Genomic DNA, 19,623 nt, shown 5'->3' with positions numbered 1-19,623 from the left:
TTCTGGGAGTTGAAGTCCACACATCTTAAAGTTGCCAAGGTTGAGAAACACTGGGTCAGACAGTAATAATTGTAAATAAAATGAATCTGGGTGGCCTGGAAATCTGACTAGGTGGGGGGCATTATTAGCTATAACTGAGCATCTTTATCATGAGCAATATAACAAAATATGGCTTAATATTTCAATAGCTCCTTCAACACAGGTGGGAAAGTCTTTATTTGAATGGAATATTCTGAAATGTCCTCTCAAAGACATTAAATTTTGCCAGAGTTAGGGCTCTTCTGAATTTGGTAACTTGGTTACTGGTTTAAATAATTTGCCAACTTAAAGGAGGGACAGCAACTTTCCAGAAACACATTTTTAGATAAAGCAGGTAGATCTAGTTGGCTTTCCAGGTCTATGGTACCCTGGATAAGCGCTGCCACTGCACAGTCAGGTCTCATGATTACAATTGCATCAGGTGAGAATCTCTGCCATTTCCATTTCCAACATCCTACCCCAGGAGGAAACAAAGTAATCAATTAAACTGATGGTAATCAAGCCCACAAGCAGAAAAAAAAAGTTTTAGTCAGTATGAGAGGACATATGGATTACTCCCAAGAAGATGCATCAACTCATGGCCCCAGGCAAATCTTGATGCTGCTCTCTTGGAACAGTAGTGGGTAGAGAACTAAGTTAAAAGATATTGCATTTATGGATTATTTTTCTACCTTCAATATACTCTTACTCCAGAAAACTTGGGAAGCTCATTATCTTCCTGGGGATTTAAAACATTCTGGCTTGCTGCAGTGTCCACAGCAGGGCATAGTGGATTGTGTGGGGGTGTAAGTTGAATATTTCAGTGAACCTTAATATCAGGGCCTTTAAATTATACTCCTTGGAATGATAAGTACAGGCAGTTGCAATTAAATTCACCAATGTGATCTTGTTATTGATCAGAGTTTATATCCTGCCCATTTGTCTACACTTGCAGGTCAATAACATATTTTCTGAGGTAGAGGATTATTTAAATAACTTTTTGTCATTGTATCCTTCTGCTCATGTAATCATTGCTAGCAACTAAGCTGGATTTATTGATATTGAATGGATCTATAAACAGCTATTAATCTGTTGATAGTCCTACTGGTAGGTATGAGGCCTTCTTTCATTGATTATATAGCAATATCTAGAAGTTTGCACCTGTTTCTATTAGAAATTTATATTGACAGATGTCCTGACAGTGATCATTTTCCTGACAGAGTTACTAAGAACTTTTGATGACTCCTTTTTGGAACTTAACTCTACAATTAATGAAGACATAGATAGAGGGCCAATTCACACAAAGTAGACAGTGCAATAGAAGAGTTACCAAAACATGTGTCAGGCAACTTCCCAATTCTGATTTGCCATACTCAAAGGGGGAGAGAGGGTCTGAAAAGTCTTTTCTGTCAAATTACAACAATCAAAGTAAATATTTTTAGCTCAGGGATGAACTGTGGAGTCCTTGGTGCTCTCTGAGCCTTGTTGTTTTCTTGCAGACATTTCATTGCCAGACTAGGCAACATCTTCAATGTGAAGAGGGAGTGGGCCTTGCTCTCTGTTTATATACCATGGTTCGTCCAGCTTGTGTTGGTAGGGGTGTTGTTCTCTCCTTGGGAGTTCTTTGACTGGGCTGTTGTTTGCTGTTTGGTTGATTGACTGAGTTAATAGTTCCTTGATTAGGGTATATTGTGCTGTTTGATTGTTCATCTGGTGTTAATCCTAGTGTTAATCTTTGCATATCTAGTTGATTGCTGGCAAGGAGGTGTTCTGGTCTTTTAGCTTTTCTATTGTCTCTTTTGAATGGTATGTAAATGTTGTTTACCTCTATGTGTCTGTTGATGGCTGCTTTGTGCCAGGCTTCCAGGAATTCTCTGGTGTTTTTGGATTTGGCTTGGTTCAGGATGCTCACAGTTTTCCAGTTGAAACTATGGTTGAGTCTGTCCAAGTGCTGTGAGATTAAGGAGTTTTCATCATGTCTTCTGACTGCTAGCCTTCTCAGCAAATTAAGCAAATTCTATGATGGACCTTGTCATGTTCACCGTTCCAATGTTACCGCTGCATCATAACGTTTTGCATGTCATTTGGCTGATGCGTGTTTCGTCGGGGAGGGGAGGAGGATTCCATCTCGTGGGATTGTTATATGTTGGCAGCTGGATTGGAATGTGTTTGGGTTATCTCGTGTGTTCAAGGTTTCTTTCCCAGGACATCAGCAGAAACGGTTACCAGCACCTGGGGGGGGGGGGTTGCAACGGCAGGGCGAGGGGAGGGATTACGTTGGTGCCGAGGGTTTTTAGTTTGTATTTGGCACGCTTTTGCTCATTCTCAGCTTTCTCTGTATTTGCATACTATTCTTTAATAAATCGGATATCATTAAGTTCCTGCTTGTGAGTCTGAGTCTATTAGGGTAGGCAATCCTTACATACCTTTATATAATAAACTTTGAGTGGGTCGAATCAGGAAACATTCTGGCTTCAGAGCAAGCAGGCTTCAGAGCTGGGCACTCAAGTTTAGACCATGCTCTTAATTCTGCAGCATCTGGTCAAAAAATATATGACTAAGCCACAATCTGCCCGATACACAACCTTTACTGATTTGAGATTTGCTTTTGACCTTATTTCCAGATATAAATTATGGTGTAAATTCTACCATAAATAGATACCTACTTCTGTTTATACTTAAAATTTGTAACAGTTCTCGTTTAAAAGTTAGGTTCAGTATGCAGGGCCATTACAGCAAGGAAATTCCTATTGATGGAGAAGTTAGGCAGGAATGTATTTTGGTGCTAATACAGTTTAATTTCTACCCCTACTGCCCAAGATAAATATTGAAGCTCACCATTCTCCAAAATTAAAGAATATACATCTTCCAATCCTATTTCCTTTCCCTCTTTTGTTTTCCTTATCTTTTTATATCCCTTACCTCCTGCCTTTAATATGTTTTGTTTATTATTTCTTACTCTATTTCTGTATTTTGCAAAATGCTGCTTACTTTGAAAGGGAACAGTGTGATTGGGTATGAATGCCTATTTTTTATAAGCAATGTTTTCATAAGATATATTTTTGTGTGTATTTAACATGTTTGTGCATATTTTCTGCAATGTGCATATTTTTAATAAATACTTTTCTGAGTTAGAAACTATATTGCAAAATTATGAACAATTAAGATGTTGATGTGTGGGTAGGAAGGTTATCTATGTAGTTTGGCCCAGTTCATCTTAATTTTGTGTGGGTGTGTGTTCCAGGTCTTCCTGAAGGGCATAAAGGGCATCTCATCTACTTCTTGCAAGGTGTTGGGAGGTGAGGGCACTATACAACTTGGAGCAATCATATCTTTATTAGGTTGCATATAGCTAAATGTAGGATTGAAGGGCACCGTAGCCAGTCTTCTCTGCATCTTGGGAGTGAGGAAGTAGAGAGAACAGGGACAGATTAACTTTGTTTAATGAGGCATGTGCTCAAATAGCTGTGTTGGAAAGGGAGTCGGGGTGGGGCTGGAAGAAGATGGAACTGGTTTTGGAACTGGTTGCTTCTCAATCTAGTTAGCACTCCTATCTGCATGCATATTTCTCTTATTTATTTATTTATTTTGCAGGTGCAAAGGTAGCTACTATAATTTAACAATTCTGCTAGATCACATTTCTCATCTATTCCTGACAAAGGCAAGACTTCACATAGCTAATCATTGAGCTCCTCACTAAAGTTTTGAACATCTAACTCATAATGCAATAGATTGTGCCTTAGGTTTAGGCAGTAATACTAAGCTCCCTGGTAGGGCAGTGGAAAGTCTATTGGGCATAGGGGACATCCCAGAATATTTCCATAATTTAAAATGCAAATTGGAATTAGAGGTGGATTTGACTTTTAATAAACTGCTGGAGTTTTCAGCTCTTAATTAAGAATGGTCCCTCTGCTACTAGCAGATGTGTTTTAGATACATTTGAAATGTCATTTCTCATATTTTCTACAAGACAATCTATTTAACCCAAAAAGTTTATTCTGAGTAAAAGAACATAAGCTATAGGCAGATATACAAGTTGGGAGTTTGCTACTCACTTGAGAATGAGTGCCATTGTCTCCTTTCTGTCTTTTCCCTGGAATGGCAGTGACCCTGTCAACATTTCAAACTTTAAAGAGAGAAGAAAATAGAAATTCTAAGAACCAGTGTAAATATAAAAAAGGCATATAGTCTGCTGTATTTATGCTAATAATGTAGAATGTTCATTCATTCTCCATACAGATTAGTATCCCTACTAATCCCATATGTGGAACATATATGAACATAAGGAAAAATCTCTTGACCTCCCAGTTGAGGGCCACTATTTAAAAGAGCATAATAGATTCACTGGACTTTTGGTGTGAATAGTAAGGCTCTTCTAACCTTATGATGATCTAATAATAAAAGCATTCAATGAACACACAGTTGTGTGCCTCATCATACAGTAAAAATATCTTCTGCACAAGTCCCATGGAAATGTACAGAAATTACCCAAAAAGGCATAGTGCTGAAGTTCTGTGGGTCTCATGACTGTCAGCCAGCCAGCTACAAAAGATTTCCTCAGTAATGCATCAAGTAAAATTTAACACTTCAAATGTAGGAAACAATAAAAAGCAGGGAACCTTTAACCCATCCACTTCATTAAATGTTTAAAAGAATGATTGAGAAGGAAAGAAATAAACAAGCATCAAATAGACAAGCATCAAGTAAGTTGTCTGGTTGCCATAAATTAAACATGATACAGAGAATTCTGCTGCTAGGAATAAGAATAGCCAATATTTTAACTGAATTTAAATAGTTCAGGAGAAAACATAATATCAGCAGCTATCCAGCAGAATGCTTAAGTCTGTCTTCCTGCTTAACTTCAAGATTCATATTGTAACGGAAGTTGAGCAACTTTTTGATGGCTGGGAGCAGAATTGTGGCAATGCTGACACTATAGGGGGCACTTATGTAAGATGAGTGAGAAATGCCACACAAATGGGCAGGACCAGAGTGTACTGTGAAGTTTCTTTTCTTTTTAGTGGATTTTGGATGGAATTAAAATGCTATGCCTGCTTTAGTATGCTATGGTTTTGGTTTGTTCCCTTCCTAACAATGGAATGAAAACTAGCATTAATTTTCAGTAATTGCATGTGGTCCTGAGGCTTCAGACGTCCATTCTTGCTATACCTTTTTTGCACAAAAAACAAATGATAAAATAGTATTCTATTCAAATCAGCATCCCATGTGGAGCATTGTCTGCAACAGAATTTTGTGAGAAAGATGTTGCGTCTTCCACAAAAGAATGCATCTCCTTCAAAGCCATAAAGAACGTCATGTACCAAAACAGTAAAAGTAATCAGAATTGGTAGAACAATGGTTTCCAGTTGATGCCCACCAGGTATGTCGAACTACAACTTCTATCAGCCCCATTAGCACTGCGAACTGCCTGTTTGGAATGATGGTACTTGCTCAACAAACTAACGTATACCAGGTTAGGGAACACTGTTCCTGAAAAAGTCTGTTCCTCTTTTCTTTTTTTGTCTTAAGACCACTCACTCATCTTTCAGTCATTTTGTTTTCTATATGTCAGTTTAAGCATATCAATGGAGTGCCAACATCTGCTCTACTTTGATTAAAACAAATTATAATTAGATACTAAATTTAATTTAAATAGCTCAGAGTACATCTTTCAGTTCCATTTCAGTAAATGAAAGCAATAAAAGAGAAACTACAGTCCCCAAGGAACAGTAATTCTAGATTTGCATTGATAGATAATTTAAAAAAGCAGAACCAAACCCAAAATGATGGCAAGAAGAACCACATTAACTCCAAAAGCACTCTCATTTTTTCCTGATTGAACTAAAAATGTAATTTATTTGATACAGCAAGCGGCCTGAGTCCACTGTTGTAGCTACTTATGCTTCAAAGTAATGGGCCCACTCAGACATAGTGGGAAACCTTTATTTTGAAATGAAGGAACCTTCATAGGCTTAGCATTCATTTCTCTCTTTTTTATAGTAGACAAGATGAGGATAAAAGCTTCTGCCTTTCACTTAGTATTTAATTACAGTACTCTGTGACGTCCACACTATGAAAAAGATAATGAGTGGAACTTGAATTCTTCTCTAGCCTCTCAAAAAAGTAGTCCTCACATTTTGAAGAAAAGATCTACTGGAGGAAAAAAATAAAATATCCAGTGCTTGTCAATATTTTGAATGTATGAAAATCCTTAAAAAGGGAGGGCAGAAAGATAACATGGAAAACCTCAAGATTATTTTGGAGAAACTTTCTTAAAAGGATATGCAGTTCCAGCACTTCAACAAAATTGTAGGCTTTGCCAAGAAAATCACCTAACAGCGTAAGCCAATTGATGGGAAATCTGGGGAGGGGAGGAGGGGGAGAAATAATCATCTTTGTAGCAGAATGATGAAAATGACATTTCTTTCAACACACAAGATCTACCTGCCCATATATAGTAATAGCAATTACCTGAGGAACATTAGCTAAAATAATTCTAGCTACTCTTGCATAATATTATTATGAATAATTTTTAAAGTTCCTCTTACATTGTACATTGATTAAAGCCACATATGAAGAAAAACATCATGAAAGAGACTATGAAATCCATATGTGGCCTAATTTTATGGGCATAAAAACACAAGCCTATATATTAATAACAGATTTTCTAAATACGACTCTGATGTAGACCAAATTGTATCTATACATGAAAAATAAATATTATTAGCAGGATTCCCAAAGTTTGTTGAAGTACAAAATATGGAGGGAAGTGGAGACGATAAAGGGGGGAAAGCCCCTTAAACAGCTCAACAAAATCTAACCATGCTCAGTAGCTACAGACATCTGAATGTCATTGGGAGAATAATGTGAAACACACATGTATAGTGGCAACATGGAAGACCATTCTTATTTCAAGGAGTTAAGTGACATATTTTGATTTTCTCCCTCACACAAAGAAGATTAGAGTTTATTTTGAGTTATGCTGATGTTTAGCTACTTTTTAAAAAAAATCTGTTTAAATTCCTTTACAACCTCTTCCTGAAAGCCTTCTTCATGTCCACTTAAGAATGAATGTGTCTGTCTGTCTGTCTGACTATCTGTCTCTTGTTCATTTCTGTCCAAGATTTTGGCATTTCCTCCAGTTCTCAAATAATATAGAAGTTATGGTTGCAATTTCTGTAATCTGGTATCAGGTGCTGTCTGATACTGTCTAAGGTCCCTTCCATAAAAAGAAACCCAGTACTGTTTGTGGCTGTGGGTGTTGCTATGAATAAAGGCTCCATCAGGATTCACAGAGGATGAAACAGAGTGAATGAAGTTTTTACTGGGGGAGGGGGGCGTTGAAATACAGTAAGAAGACTTGACTGCATAAATTATACAGCACCCAGCAGACTCCTGAAAGGCATTTCAGGATGTGCACAACAGAGAGGTTTGAAGAGAAAAAAGCTTCCAGGCATTACAGAAGATAAGCCTTTTACCCAAATGATCATTAAAACTTCATGAAGATGCTTTATTATGACTCCTCCACCTTAAAAAAAAATGGGGGAAGGGAGTAAAATGTTGCCTTAATTGGCTCTTATTACTGATGGGTACTTGTGAATGCTGAGAAGTAGGCTGTTGCTTTTCTGGGTTAAACACATCTGAATGAATGAGTGCTACTGAATATATATTCTAAAATAGTATTTAAGCGAGACCATGGGTTGTCTAGCCCAGGGTTTCTCAACCAGGGTTCCACAACAGGTCACTTGGGGTTGCCTGGGAGAGTACTATTTATTTAAAAAAATATTTCAAATTTGGGCAACTTCATATTAAAGAGGTAAGTTTCATTATTTTTAGTTTAAGAACACTGTTCATGCATATATATACAGGCCTACCCATGAAACAAATATAATAATTATGTAACTTCTGGCCTATATTTTGAGTGTGAATGTGCAGGGGTTCCCTGAGGCCTGAAAAAATATTTCAAGAGTTCCTCCAGGGTCAAAAGGTTGAGAAAGGCTGATCTAGCCCTTTAAAGCTAACTGGAAGTGATGCTTCAGCATTTTAAGCAGTAGCATTTTTGGTCTTATATAGTGGTATTAGGAGAAAGACCACATTACCTTCTGCATGAAAATCCATATAATCTAACACTAAGCCAACTCCCCAGCCATTAACACACCCTCCTGTGGTTGGCCTCAGCCTTAGAAACGGAGGACATATCTTGCAAGGGACTAGAAATCAGAAATAGAAAAATATGGTCAACTTACAGAGACTTAGACCACTTTCAGCTGCACCAGGCTGAAAGTGGTCCAGGCTATACCAGGCTGCTCCTTAACATCTCTGCCTTCTAACTGGCCTCCTTTGTCCTTCTTATGGTAAGGCACCAAAGCCTTATTTTCTTCCCCATATACTTGAATTTCCAGTTCCTCTATCAGGAACTCCCAATTTCTGAATGACTGGTTAGCCACTTCATAATCCTTAAAAGACCAGTCTCAGGCAATTTAATTCCTGTCTTTTGACCATTCTTTTTACATTAATTCAACTGTCTATAAAATAAAGCTCTCTCGTTTCCTAGCAACAGCATGTTATGGATGGTGACGCTGTGCTTCCCTAATGAGCCATAGCTGCGGCAGAAGCAGACATGCTTTTGCTCTTCTATTCCAAATCGTATCAGATGTAAAAAAAATGAGATTGTACAAGTTTGCAGTGTGGACAGCCTCCGTAGAAGAGGGCGCAGTGGGAAAACAGCAGGGACAACTCAATCCCAATAAAAAAAGTTGAGAGCTGGGGAAAAGTGACCTGATGAGAAGATGGCACGTTCTACAGCCAACTCCTCAGCAAAAGAATTAGTATCAAGATGGGCAGGGGAAGGAGTACCAGGGTGCAAAGTTCTGTAAGAACAGCTTAGGAACAAGCCTCATCTCTAAGACTAAGGCACATCACACTAAACCATAATGCTGTTTATTTGATTTGGCTTTAGTAGATTATTTGAAACCAGCCATTATTATTTCTGTACAGATTCTATTTTTTTCCTAGATATTTCTTAAACAAACCAGGGCTAGGACAATGTGCAAACCCAGCTTAAGGTTCACTCTGTAGGAAGCCCATATGGAAGAAGAAGACAATACAGCATTCAGCCTTGTGTGACATACCAAGAGGCTTGATGAAAACCTGGCTATGGAAGAGAAAATAAGTAACTGGAATTAAAAGGAAAGTAAGTACACAAAAGCCTGAAAAAAATCCTATTTAATATATTATCTAAATTAATGAATAAACATTCTGTTTTAGCAATAGCTAGTTGCCAAGATGTTCAGATAAAGGGAATGAAAACCTTAGCGGTCTGGATGGTACAACCTCCTACACCGTACTATTACCATCAATGAATTACTGTACTGCTGATTTCACAGATGAGAATGCCTTAGCAGGCACATGCTGATAGTACTCCTACCTAAGGGTATACCTTTCCTCCACGCAAAATTAAATACTGGAGCAACAAGATTCAGGAAGATTCTAGTACAGTTTTTCTTTGTAGGTTGATGGCAGCTTTTCATCCAGGATAAAGAATGACCATCGTACCCTTGGAGATGCCAATGTCTGGTACCTCCCAAACTACCCACACAACTGTGAAAAACTGCAAATTACATGCATTATGCTAGTTAAATTATGTCAATTGTATAATTATGGACTGAAAAGTCATGAATATCTGGACTGCAGGAGCTACAAGGGCTGAAATCAAGATGAATGAAAGAGGATTGATGTTAACACAGTACAGGAAATGGCTCTAAACACCTGCAGTCAATTTTTACTCTATAATTATATTTAGATACGGATATCCCAGCTTAATGGAAGTACATTTTGCATGAAACAGACCCTGGATTTAATCCTGAGCAACTCTACTTGAAAGAGTTCCTAGGGTGTGGAAAAAGTTCTGCTTAAGACTTTGCCTCCATACTGGGTTGAAGAACAAATGCCCTGATCAGTCTAAGGGAATTTAATAGGGCTGGGCCCAGATTTAGTCATACTTAAATGTACAGTCATTGGAATCCATGGATCTAAACAAAGCCTAGATCTAATCCACAGTGGTGGTAAATGCTAGAGAGGAGTCATAGAAATACAAAAAACTCCCAAGCTCATAAGTATGCTCCTCACAATGAGTTTATATTCTCTTATTGATGAGTCAATCAATCAGTGAATTGCAAAAGAGTTCTTCCCTTACCATTAGGACACCAAAGGACCACCAATCTGCACTCTGTGTGTGTCCTCGCCGGTTGACCACCTCTGGAGCCATGTATTCTATTGTCCCACAAAATGAATAAGCTCTCTTGTCATGATCAATGGCTTCCTTGCTCAGGCCAAAATCTAAAAAAAGTCAAATATATTATATAATTTTAGTAAACTTGGATATTCCAAATAAAGTATAACTTAGGGCACCAAAAGTACATCCATCCATACTTATCTATCTTGTGCTCAGTTTTGGACTTTAATTCACATCAGTCCCATATATTCCTGGGACTAAAGACTGACCATGTCTTCCTAAGCAAACACCTCTCCGGAACCCATGAATTTATCTGGCTGCAGAGGCAACATTCCAAGTTGCTCAGATGAGTAGTTTCTATGCACCATTTCAGAATATTTTTGGAGGCTTTGATATCATGGCTGCTTCACACTGCTTGGAGTGCTAAAATTAAAGCAGCAATGAGGTCAACTTCGTAATAAGCCTGGGGTCCTGATGGCAACCCAGATGTGCTAGATGCTCTGTCATCAAGTGGATATATGATAGATAATACAGATACAGCTGCAGTAGAAATGTGCTCCTTACCTGTAATCTTAATGTGTCCTTCTTCATCTAGAAGAATACTAGAAGACAATACAATGGAAAGTTCTTATATTAAACCAAAGCAGACAATGTCATTGATACCTAGAACTTTAATTTAATTGCCTACAATGAAAAACAATATTCTTGATTTTCCTCTCCATTCCTCCTTCCCTTATGTGTAGTGATCCATTCTTCAAATTTGTTTATATTCATCCATTAGGAATGAGGTTAAGGAGAGATATATAATTCCTCCATCCCAAGATTTATTGTTTGAAAAAGACTGCCTGAAAAATAAAACTGCACTGCCTCTTTTTCAGATGTAATTATCTCTTGTCATGAAAATTAACTTGAAGGGAAATGATCTTCTGTAAAACTTTGGTAGGCTGCGAACAGACTGTTGAAAGTGAATGAATAATCAACACTAACAGACTAACAGTTATCACTACTATTATTTAATAAATACTATTTTCTCCTCCTGGTGTTGCCTTTTGACAAAGCTTGCTTCCATGAATAATGGTTGTACGCTACTTGCATGTATTGTATTCAGTCCCTGCTTCTCAATGACACTATATTTAAGAGAACAATCCAGTTCTGCAATCCCCTGATCTGTAGGTAATTCAGAGGAGAACACCAGCAGCACTTTAATCCTTCTGTAAGAAAGAAAACGTGAATCTACATTCTTCTTTCTTTCTAATACCTATCAGCCATTCTAATTTTTTTTCTAAAAGAGACAGTGAAGTTGTCATTGGTAATTTAGATGATGCTCAGCAAATGGAAAAGCAGCATATTCTGAAAAATTAAAGGTATTTACTGTAAATTGGTCAGCATGGACCAGGAAATGGAGGCAAAAGTATGGTCAGTGCCAAATATGGGAAGAACATGGTGAGCTTTCCATCATGGACAGACTTCTCTCATACAACAAGAGAGCAGTTTGAGGGCTAAGGACAATGACTTTAACTTTTAATGAAATGTATTTCTTCAGATCGGTATGTCTCATAACAATTCACAATATGCTTATGTTTTCACAGGCAATTTTAAAAAATGTCTTTTCAGAACCTGCTCCTGAAATAATCCCCTCTACCTGGGATATACTGATGATATTTTTATCACTTAGACTCTTGAAACAAATATCCTAATAGAGCTTCCACTAAGTTTCAATAATCTCTGTCCCATCATCTATCTTACTCTTGACCAGATGATGCAATATATTTCTTTTCTTGACACTACAATATGTGAAACTGCTTAACTGACTAACAAGGATTGCTTTATGTTACAAGCCTACTGATCATTATACATACTTGCATGTTCTCTAGCTTCTGTTCTGAATACACCACAAAGTACAGTGTTCACAACAGAGGTAACTATCTTTCTGTCAACTGAGGATGGAGATGTCACAGCATCATCAGAGTGGGTGGGGCACATTTTTTGCTTGTTTGTGGGGAATTCAGCCTGTTCTTTTCAGGTTAGGCAATTTAGGAGGTAAAATGATGAGGAAATCCTGCATAATTCCATATACATTTGGTGACTAAAACAAACCAACATCATTTAAAATAACATGTTTCTGCATTAACTTACTTTTCTGGTTTCAAATCTCTGTAAATAATACCCAGACCATGAAGATGATCTAAAGCCAAGGCCAGCTCAGCTAAGTAGAACTTAACATCTTCTTCTGTAAACATTACCTGGAAAAGGAAAAATGGAAAAATAATATACAGGAGCACGCTTATTTATATGAAGCTAGATTCAGTCATATTTAGAGGGAATCCATTAAAGTCAATGGAATTTAGAATGGTTGTGACTTAAGTTCTGTTAATTTCAAGGCTATATTTAGATTAATCCTATGGATTTTTTTAAAGAAAAAATGACAAAACATTAGTTCAACAAACAGAAGAAAAGCAATTTAGAATTAGAAGGAATTAAATTAGGCAGAGGGACTGTAGCAAAGTAATAAGCAATGCAATAGATTTGACATCTACAGATAAAGCTGGACAAATTTCTGCCTGAAACTGTGGACAGCTACTACCAGTCATTGTTGACAATATCAGGCTAAGTGGAATGGTCTAAAAACCATTTAGAGAGGAATTTATTGTATGTAGCACAATTGTGTATTGCACCCTGTTTCATACACAAAACTAAATATGCCAATTCTCCTATAACTGATTGCAGAATATTCCTTTTTAAATCTTACCCAATAAGTTTACTGTTAACACACAATAGCTGTAAAGATTTAGAAAACAAAAGCCAAATAGGTTTGATGCTGTTTTCTCCAAGCCAGCAGAAATCAGTTTTTCACAACATGATCTGCAAAATGCCCCATAAAATGAACTAATTGGCTTAACCATTCATAAGATTGTATTTGGTATGGTTCCTGTTTTTAAAAAATTACAGGGGAAGTCCTCTAAATATACAAAAAAAGCAGAAGAAAATTCAAGACATCATGTTGAAGAAGTCATACTTCCTTTTCAAAATAAACTTGCAGTTTGCTCTCTCCAATCCTGTGTTCTTTATACAACCAATATTTTTGAGCTTAAAACTTACATAGTGGTTTATTTTCCAGTATTACAATTATCTGCGATTAATCCTCATGCTAAAACAGAAAGGATCTGTTGGTTTTCTCCACCCTCAGACAACATTTTCTAGATATATGTAGGAAGCAGCCAGCAAGGATCAATTGAAAAGAATATTTTGGAGATTGTTTGGGTTTCATCAGGCATTTTATGAAGTTTGTACCCTTTGTTTTCTTATGGAAAAATGAAGTGGATAGGGTGCATTTAAGGAATAACTATGGGATGACTGTGTCTTACTCTTTGATGATCTCGGTTGCTGAGGAAATTGAAAGCCACAGGAAGAAAACCAGCAGGCAGTTCCACTGTGGTCAAAGAAAAGGCATCTGGGACGAGACTGTTAAAGTCCATCTGCTCTAAGATAATGACACTACTCACTTGGTATTGGCACAGCTGCTTAGAAAGAAATAAAAGCTGAGTAATCACTGTGGTTTACCCAGACTGGAAGCTCTGAAAAGCCACATAGACAGGTGAGAAAAAGGTGACTGTATTATTATTATTATTATTAGCAGTAACAGTGGTTGTGGTAGTAATAGTGAATAGTGAGAGCCTTGATACATTTAACCCAACTTATATTGGTAGATTTAGATCTTTTTTTCTTTCCCACCAAAAGATAATGAAACAGTCATTAGAGGCAGATTGACTGGCTACTAACCACCTGTGGCTGAAAACCCAGGTGGACAACTATTGCATTTAGAGTAGTAGCCTAGCATATGGTATACAGCCACTGAAACATCATTTCCCACAGCAGGGGAAGGCTGAAACTCACTCCCATGAAATACTCTCACAGGTCAGTATTTAGAAGGCATAGGAAGAATGCCATGAAATCAGTAGTAAAGGGAGGGTTGGACAGGAAGAAAGGTCAGATCTGACCTATCTGTGAATAAAGATATTAAAATAGAAATTAAGATAGAAAAATAACCCACCTAATAACTAAAACATAGTAGGCAGACAGAAGGGAAGCAGGCAGGCAGGTAGAATTAGTACCAAATCTAAAATGCAAATGAATGCATAGTATTCCTGGGAATTAAGCCCAACTGAATTCTATGGGACTTATTTTTAACTAGAGATAGAGTTGCATTGTGAACATTATGTTTCAAAAAGAGTAATTAATACCCTATTTTGCCCAATTGAACAAATAATTTTTTTAACAGAAGCCAGTGCTAAACCTAAAATATTAGATTGGTATCGTCATCTGTAAATTGTGGAGCTCAATTATTTATATTCCTTTGTACATTGCATTCAAAAGGTGCTTGGCAATGTGGGAATGTGTAAAGCACCACTTTTTGAACTGTTACAAAACATGCATTGTTTGCAAGGCTCACCCAGCTGTCCAGAAACTGCTCTAGTCTGTCTCTCCACGCATGTGCACACACAGATACTTTGCACACACATCAGGAGAGAGTGGGGAGCAGCTTCCGTAGCAGCCCTCTCAACTTTGCAAATGACAAGGATGCTTGAGCAATGCAAAAAGAGGTGCTCCTGCATGTTGCAAAGGTATCTCTTTTGAACACTTTGCATAGATTATGCAGATTATAGCATACAAAGGAGTAGCGGGGAGGGAGGGATTATAGCATACAAAGGAACAGGGAGGAAGGAGAAGAGAAGTATGGTTTTTCTTCTGTGGCACATGGTAAGGTATATTTCTAGAGAAAATGTGTTTGGATGCTAGAACAAATACATGGTTATGATTGATGGCTGGCCAGTTCCAAGAAATCAAATGAATGCCATCTCTGCTGCCAGTAAATTGTTAGCAGAAGGCCTTCCTCCTCCTCCTCCCAGCTGTTCTATTATTCTTCAGATGGTGCTTTAATCACCATTCACATTCTGGGATGGCTGACTTTTCCAAGTCTTTATGGTGCTTTGCCCCCAGGGCTGATAGAAATGAGAAGAGCAGGGAATGTATTCTGGCTGTTAGAAGCAAAATTTGACACAGCAGTCACTTCCTTATTATCTAAGTCTGTTTACTAGCTACTTTTAGAACTTTTTGGTCATGCTCATTCCTTGGGAACTTCTGTTTTTAGGATGGGCAAGAAGATGACTTCCTGCCTATCATTCAAAGCACCTGGGCAGGAAGGAAGGAAAGCAGGATTCAGGGAGTCCATCTTATCATTTTCCTTCTCATTCTATCTTGCATAGATTATTCCAAAATCCATAATTGGACAATAGCTTTATTAGTGCTGATCAAAATGCCAGAAAGTCCTGCAATTTTTTATTGCTTCAGATTACAATAGAGGTTGCCAAATTTTGTTTGTGTGGGGATATGCTTAACATATTTGTGTGGGGGAGGTATGGAGTCAGTGGATGGGACCAGGGATGCAAAAGGGGAAGTGTGTGTCATGCATGCTGGTAGGGCTGGGCTCTTCCAGGATTTTTCCTGATTCTGAGGAATGGGTGGGCTTTTGCTTTGCTTTTATAATCAAATCAATTTCAAAGCTTCTATTCAAGTCTTTTTGTTTCCTACCTCAGAATGCTAGAAACAATTTTCAGCAGTATTGCTGCTAAAATTTGGCAATGGAATCAAAAGTTGTTCTGGCAACCACAAAAAAGGAGTTCAGGGGGTGCATGCAGCTGTCAGGCTGCAGGTTGCTGAGCCCTGGATTAGGTGATACTGAAAGCAGGAGAAAGACGATAGGGAAGAAAGACGTTCCAAATTAGACCAGGTTTACAGTGATGACTTTTAAATCCAGTCTCGAAATACAGATTGCAGACAAATTAGTTTCTGCAAATGGTTGCTGGTAATATCAGTTGACAGCTAGGTCAAAGAAAACAATGGTCCTGTTTCTGAAAGATAAAATTTGAGCGCAACCCAGATTGTAAAACACATTGGGCAGATAAATACACTTTGAAGATTTGATTATACCAGCCTTCTCTATCTTGGTACCAGGGCCGCAACTAGGGTCTGTGTCGCCCGGGGCAAACATGGATTCCACACCCATTTTGGCGCCCCCCCCCCATGCTCATTTTGGCGCCTCCCCCCAGCACTGCACCCGGGGCACATGCCCCGGTTGCCGCCCCCCTAGTTGTGGCCCTGCTTGGCACTTTCCAAATGTGTTGCACTCAACTCCCAAAACTATATTGGTTGGGGGATGAGAAGAGCTGGTCCAAGGGATGTAGAAAATCTGAGATTGAGACAGGGTGGGTGAAACCAACTATACCAAACCAATATATAAAATATAATGAATTGCACTCAAAAAGTCCTACATAAAAATGAAGTGCCAAATTTGCACATCATAAACAAAGGAGAAATCATAAGGATGGATTCTGCTATGAAGAGATATGAAGGCAGCAATTTATTATTTTGGTTTGTTTTTAATCACCAACATTTAGTCTATTGGTCTTACCTCTTTAGAAAGTCTGGTAAAAAGGTCCCCTCCTCGTAGGAAATCTAGTATAAGATACAGTTTTCCTTCTGTTTGAAATGCTACAGTGAAGAAAATGATAATGCTGAATTTTTAATAATAATACTCTACACAGATTGTAATTGAGTGTGCTTGGATGTGGCTAATAATTTAATTATTATTATGAATAATTTTAATGAGTTCACACATTACATTAAGCCATGGTTTATTTTAACTATGGATTTTTGAACAAACAATAATAGGCTGGTTTACTCATAAAATTAAGCTATTCATCATGGATGACAAAGCATAATGTCTGGTTTAGCACATTATGATATGTCAAAAATATATTATGAGTCAGTGTGATAGGTGGACCCCTATCAGAAAAAAGAAAGAAAGAGGCAAATCACAAACCAGACCTGGAAAAATAAATGATTGGTTCAGAAATATAGCCCAGCATCTTCCAATAAATACTTTTTTCCAGATGTGACAGAATACTAGAACTGTTTCAAAAGATGCCTTCTTTGCATTTCTTGATGAATATGCCAAATAAATTAACTCTGTGAAAGTACCTCTTGAAAGTACCTCTATTTCTCTCTTGAAATAGAGAAAGGTGATTATCACCTGTCACAGGTGTTTGTGGAGTCATGGGATCTGATCCAACACACAGACTCAAAATCCTTCTTGTGATTTTTTTTTTACTGTTTTATTAACACAAGCAAGGCAAGTGAAACAAGTTTCTACTCTAGGCTTTGCAGGAGTTATTTACAACCAGTTAGCCATATTTCATTCCCCATTCTCTTATGACTGATAAAACTGCAGGGGGAAAGACAGGACTGATAAATCAGAGGCTTGAGTTAAAAGTCTCTAAAAGCATTCTAAAATAAAACATTCTTTACTAGACATGTAAAGCTTCCTGCTTCTAGAAGACTCTGCCTTGTTGCATGAGTAGACTAACATGTCAGCTAAATGTAAATGCTCATAGAATGTAATCTCTTTTCTTGGTCCTCAGCTTCTGAGAAGCCCTCTCTAAAGGGAAGAAAAGGTCCCACTCTGCTTCCTCCTCCTTGTGGCCTTTGGGCCATGCTTGAACCTATGTTAGAGAAATCTTACCATAATGAAGTTTTACAATGAAAGGATGATTCACTTCAGCCAAAATGTCTCTTTCCATTTTTGATCGTACACGATCTCGGACTAGAGAAAAAGAATAATAAAATATCAATAATAAAATGTCAGCAGAATAGCATACAGCCAGAACTTTGCTGGATTAATGGTAGTTCCTATTGCTGGACCCACTGCAAACAAGCCACTTGTTACTCTAGTCAGAAGAACAAAGAAAGTTGTCCCTACTTGAACAGTTTTCTCCTAAAAATGCATAACCATTCTTTCCTGCCTTTTTGTAAATACATGCAATGTGCAATTTATTTCTTGCTAGACACACCCATTACAGCAATTATACTATTAGAATAGTAATCTTTCCCACCCCTTGTTAGGTTGATAGGTTGTTAATTGTCTAAAATGATCTGGCAACATTTTACCTGATCAGCTAAAGAGAAGCGGCAACGAAATACTAAAATATCACTTTGCATTTTAAATAGAGAAAGAAAGAGAGATGGAACTTTTGATCTAATCATTCTCTAGAGTTCTATGGGCTTTCAGCATGATCCTGTAAATGTCTACTCAGATGTAAGCCTTACAGAGTCCAAGATTTCATGGGCTGCAATTTAATTGGAGTAATCCACTTGCTTCAGTTATGACATTTTTTTATAATGATAAATGAAATAAGTATTAACTCTCCCGTGTTCCTTCATTTGAAAGAAACAAACAGTTAACACATGGTCTCTGGAATTCTCATTGCCTGGGGGAACAGGAATACATAACAACATTAAATCGTATCGGAAGGTACCAGCTGGAGGTCACTTCTAAATGCATTTGAATATGCTTTCTGATCTAATGTTATTGGACAGGATGACTCATGGAACATCATTTCCTGGATACAGTTTTGATAAAAACATTGCACTTTCCAAACAATCAGTAAAAAAGAAAACTCAAAAATTCAGGCAGAGGAGATGAATTTTATTTTCTTGCAGAGAGGGACAGTAATAACTGGTACGGATAAAGCAAGCAGAGAGAAATATAATTAGGGAGCATCTTCTGGATTCAAACTAATTTTACAAAATGACACAGAAGATGCATCATAGCAGTGACTAACTATATTTCAGAGTAATTGGCCATACCGTAGCTATTAGATTATGTCACATGATCCCAGTTAACCTATTCATCTCTTGATCCAAATTTGGATGGAGTTGTGTATTTACTGTATTAAGTACCCTTCTTTAAAGTACTATTTCCAAAACAAACTATATAAGAACAATATTTAACTCAGCACACAGTGGTGCTTGTGTGTATGGATTTGAATATGGGTTTGGGAGAGCCTGCAGCTAGCTGTAATTTCCTTTTTCTTTCTGAGGTCTGGGGGTGTCTCCCTTGGGAATGGAAGCATGAGGTTCCTCAGGCTGGGGTCTCTTCATGGATTGCTAGTCACAACCATAAGGGGACCTCTTGAGAAGCTGCCAGGGCCTGTAGCATGTTGGTTGAAGACCTGAAAGCAGAGCATTTGCCACATAAAGGGCTATCATAAGCACCCAACAGCATGTATCCAAGTCTGCCCTTTCTTAAACAGACATAAGAAACTATTGAAAAGCTTTTTGCTGCCTATTATTGCAAAGGAAATTATAAAAGATTGCAAGGAAGATGTCAATTCCTTTTTGAGAGAGTGATATCTACTTTGAAAGAAACTGTGTAGACTGCTAGAAATATAATCTGAACCTAGATTATGTAGAAAGCGATGGAACAATTTGTGTTCTGGTTATTGTGCTAGACAATTCCAGATGCTCTTGGATCA

General features: G+C 37.7%; 1 protein-coding gene across 1 annotated transcript in view; it reads right to left on the bottom strand.

The window, feature by feature from the left end:
* The window catches only part of RPS6KA2 (ribosomal protein S6 kinase A2), a 140,460-nt gene that overhangs the window by 46,065 nt on the left and 74,772 nt on the right, over positions 1-19,623 (bottom strand). Inside the window, exons 4-9 of the mRNA XM_063307655.1 lie at positions 17,832-17,912; positions 16,722-16,801; positions 12,389-12,495; positions 10,817-10,854; positions 10,214-10,356; positions 4,074-4,144 (exon numbers count right to left, since the gene is read on the bottom strand). Of these exons, the coding sequence (XP_063163725.1) occupies positions 4,074-4,144; positions 10,214-10,356; positions 10,817-10,854; positions 12,389-12,495; positions 16,722-16,801; positions 17,832-17,912 (520 nt within the window). The remainder of the gene's footprint in view (positions 1-4,073; positions 4,145-10,213; positions 10,357-10,816; positions 10,855-12,388; positions 12,496-16,721; positions 16,802-17,831; positions 17,913-19,623) is intronic.

This window comes from Candoia aspera, chromosome 1 (genome assembly GCF_035149785.1).
Source record: "Candoia aspera isolate rCanAsp1 chromosome 1, rCanAsp1.hap2, whole genome shotgun sequence".
NCBI lineage: Eukaryota > Metazoa > Chordata > Lepidosauria > Squamata > Boidae > Candoia > Candoia aspera.
This window is presented reverse-complemented; position numbering and strand designations above follow the sequence as displayed.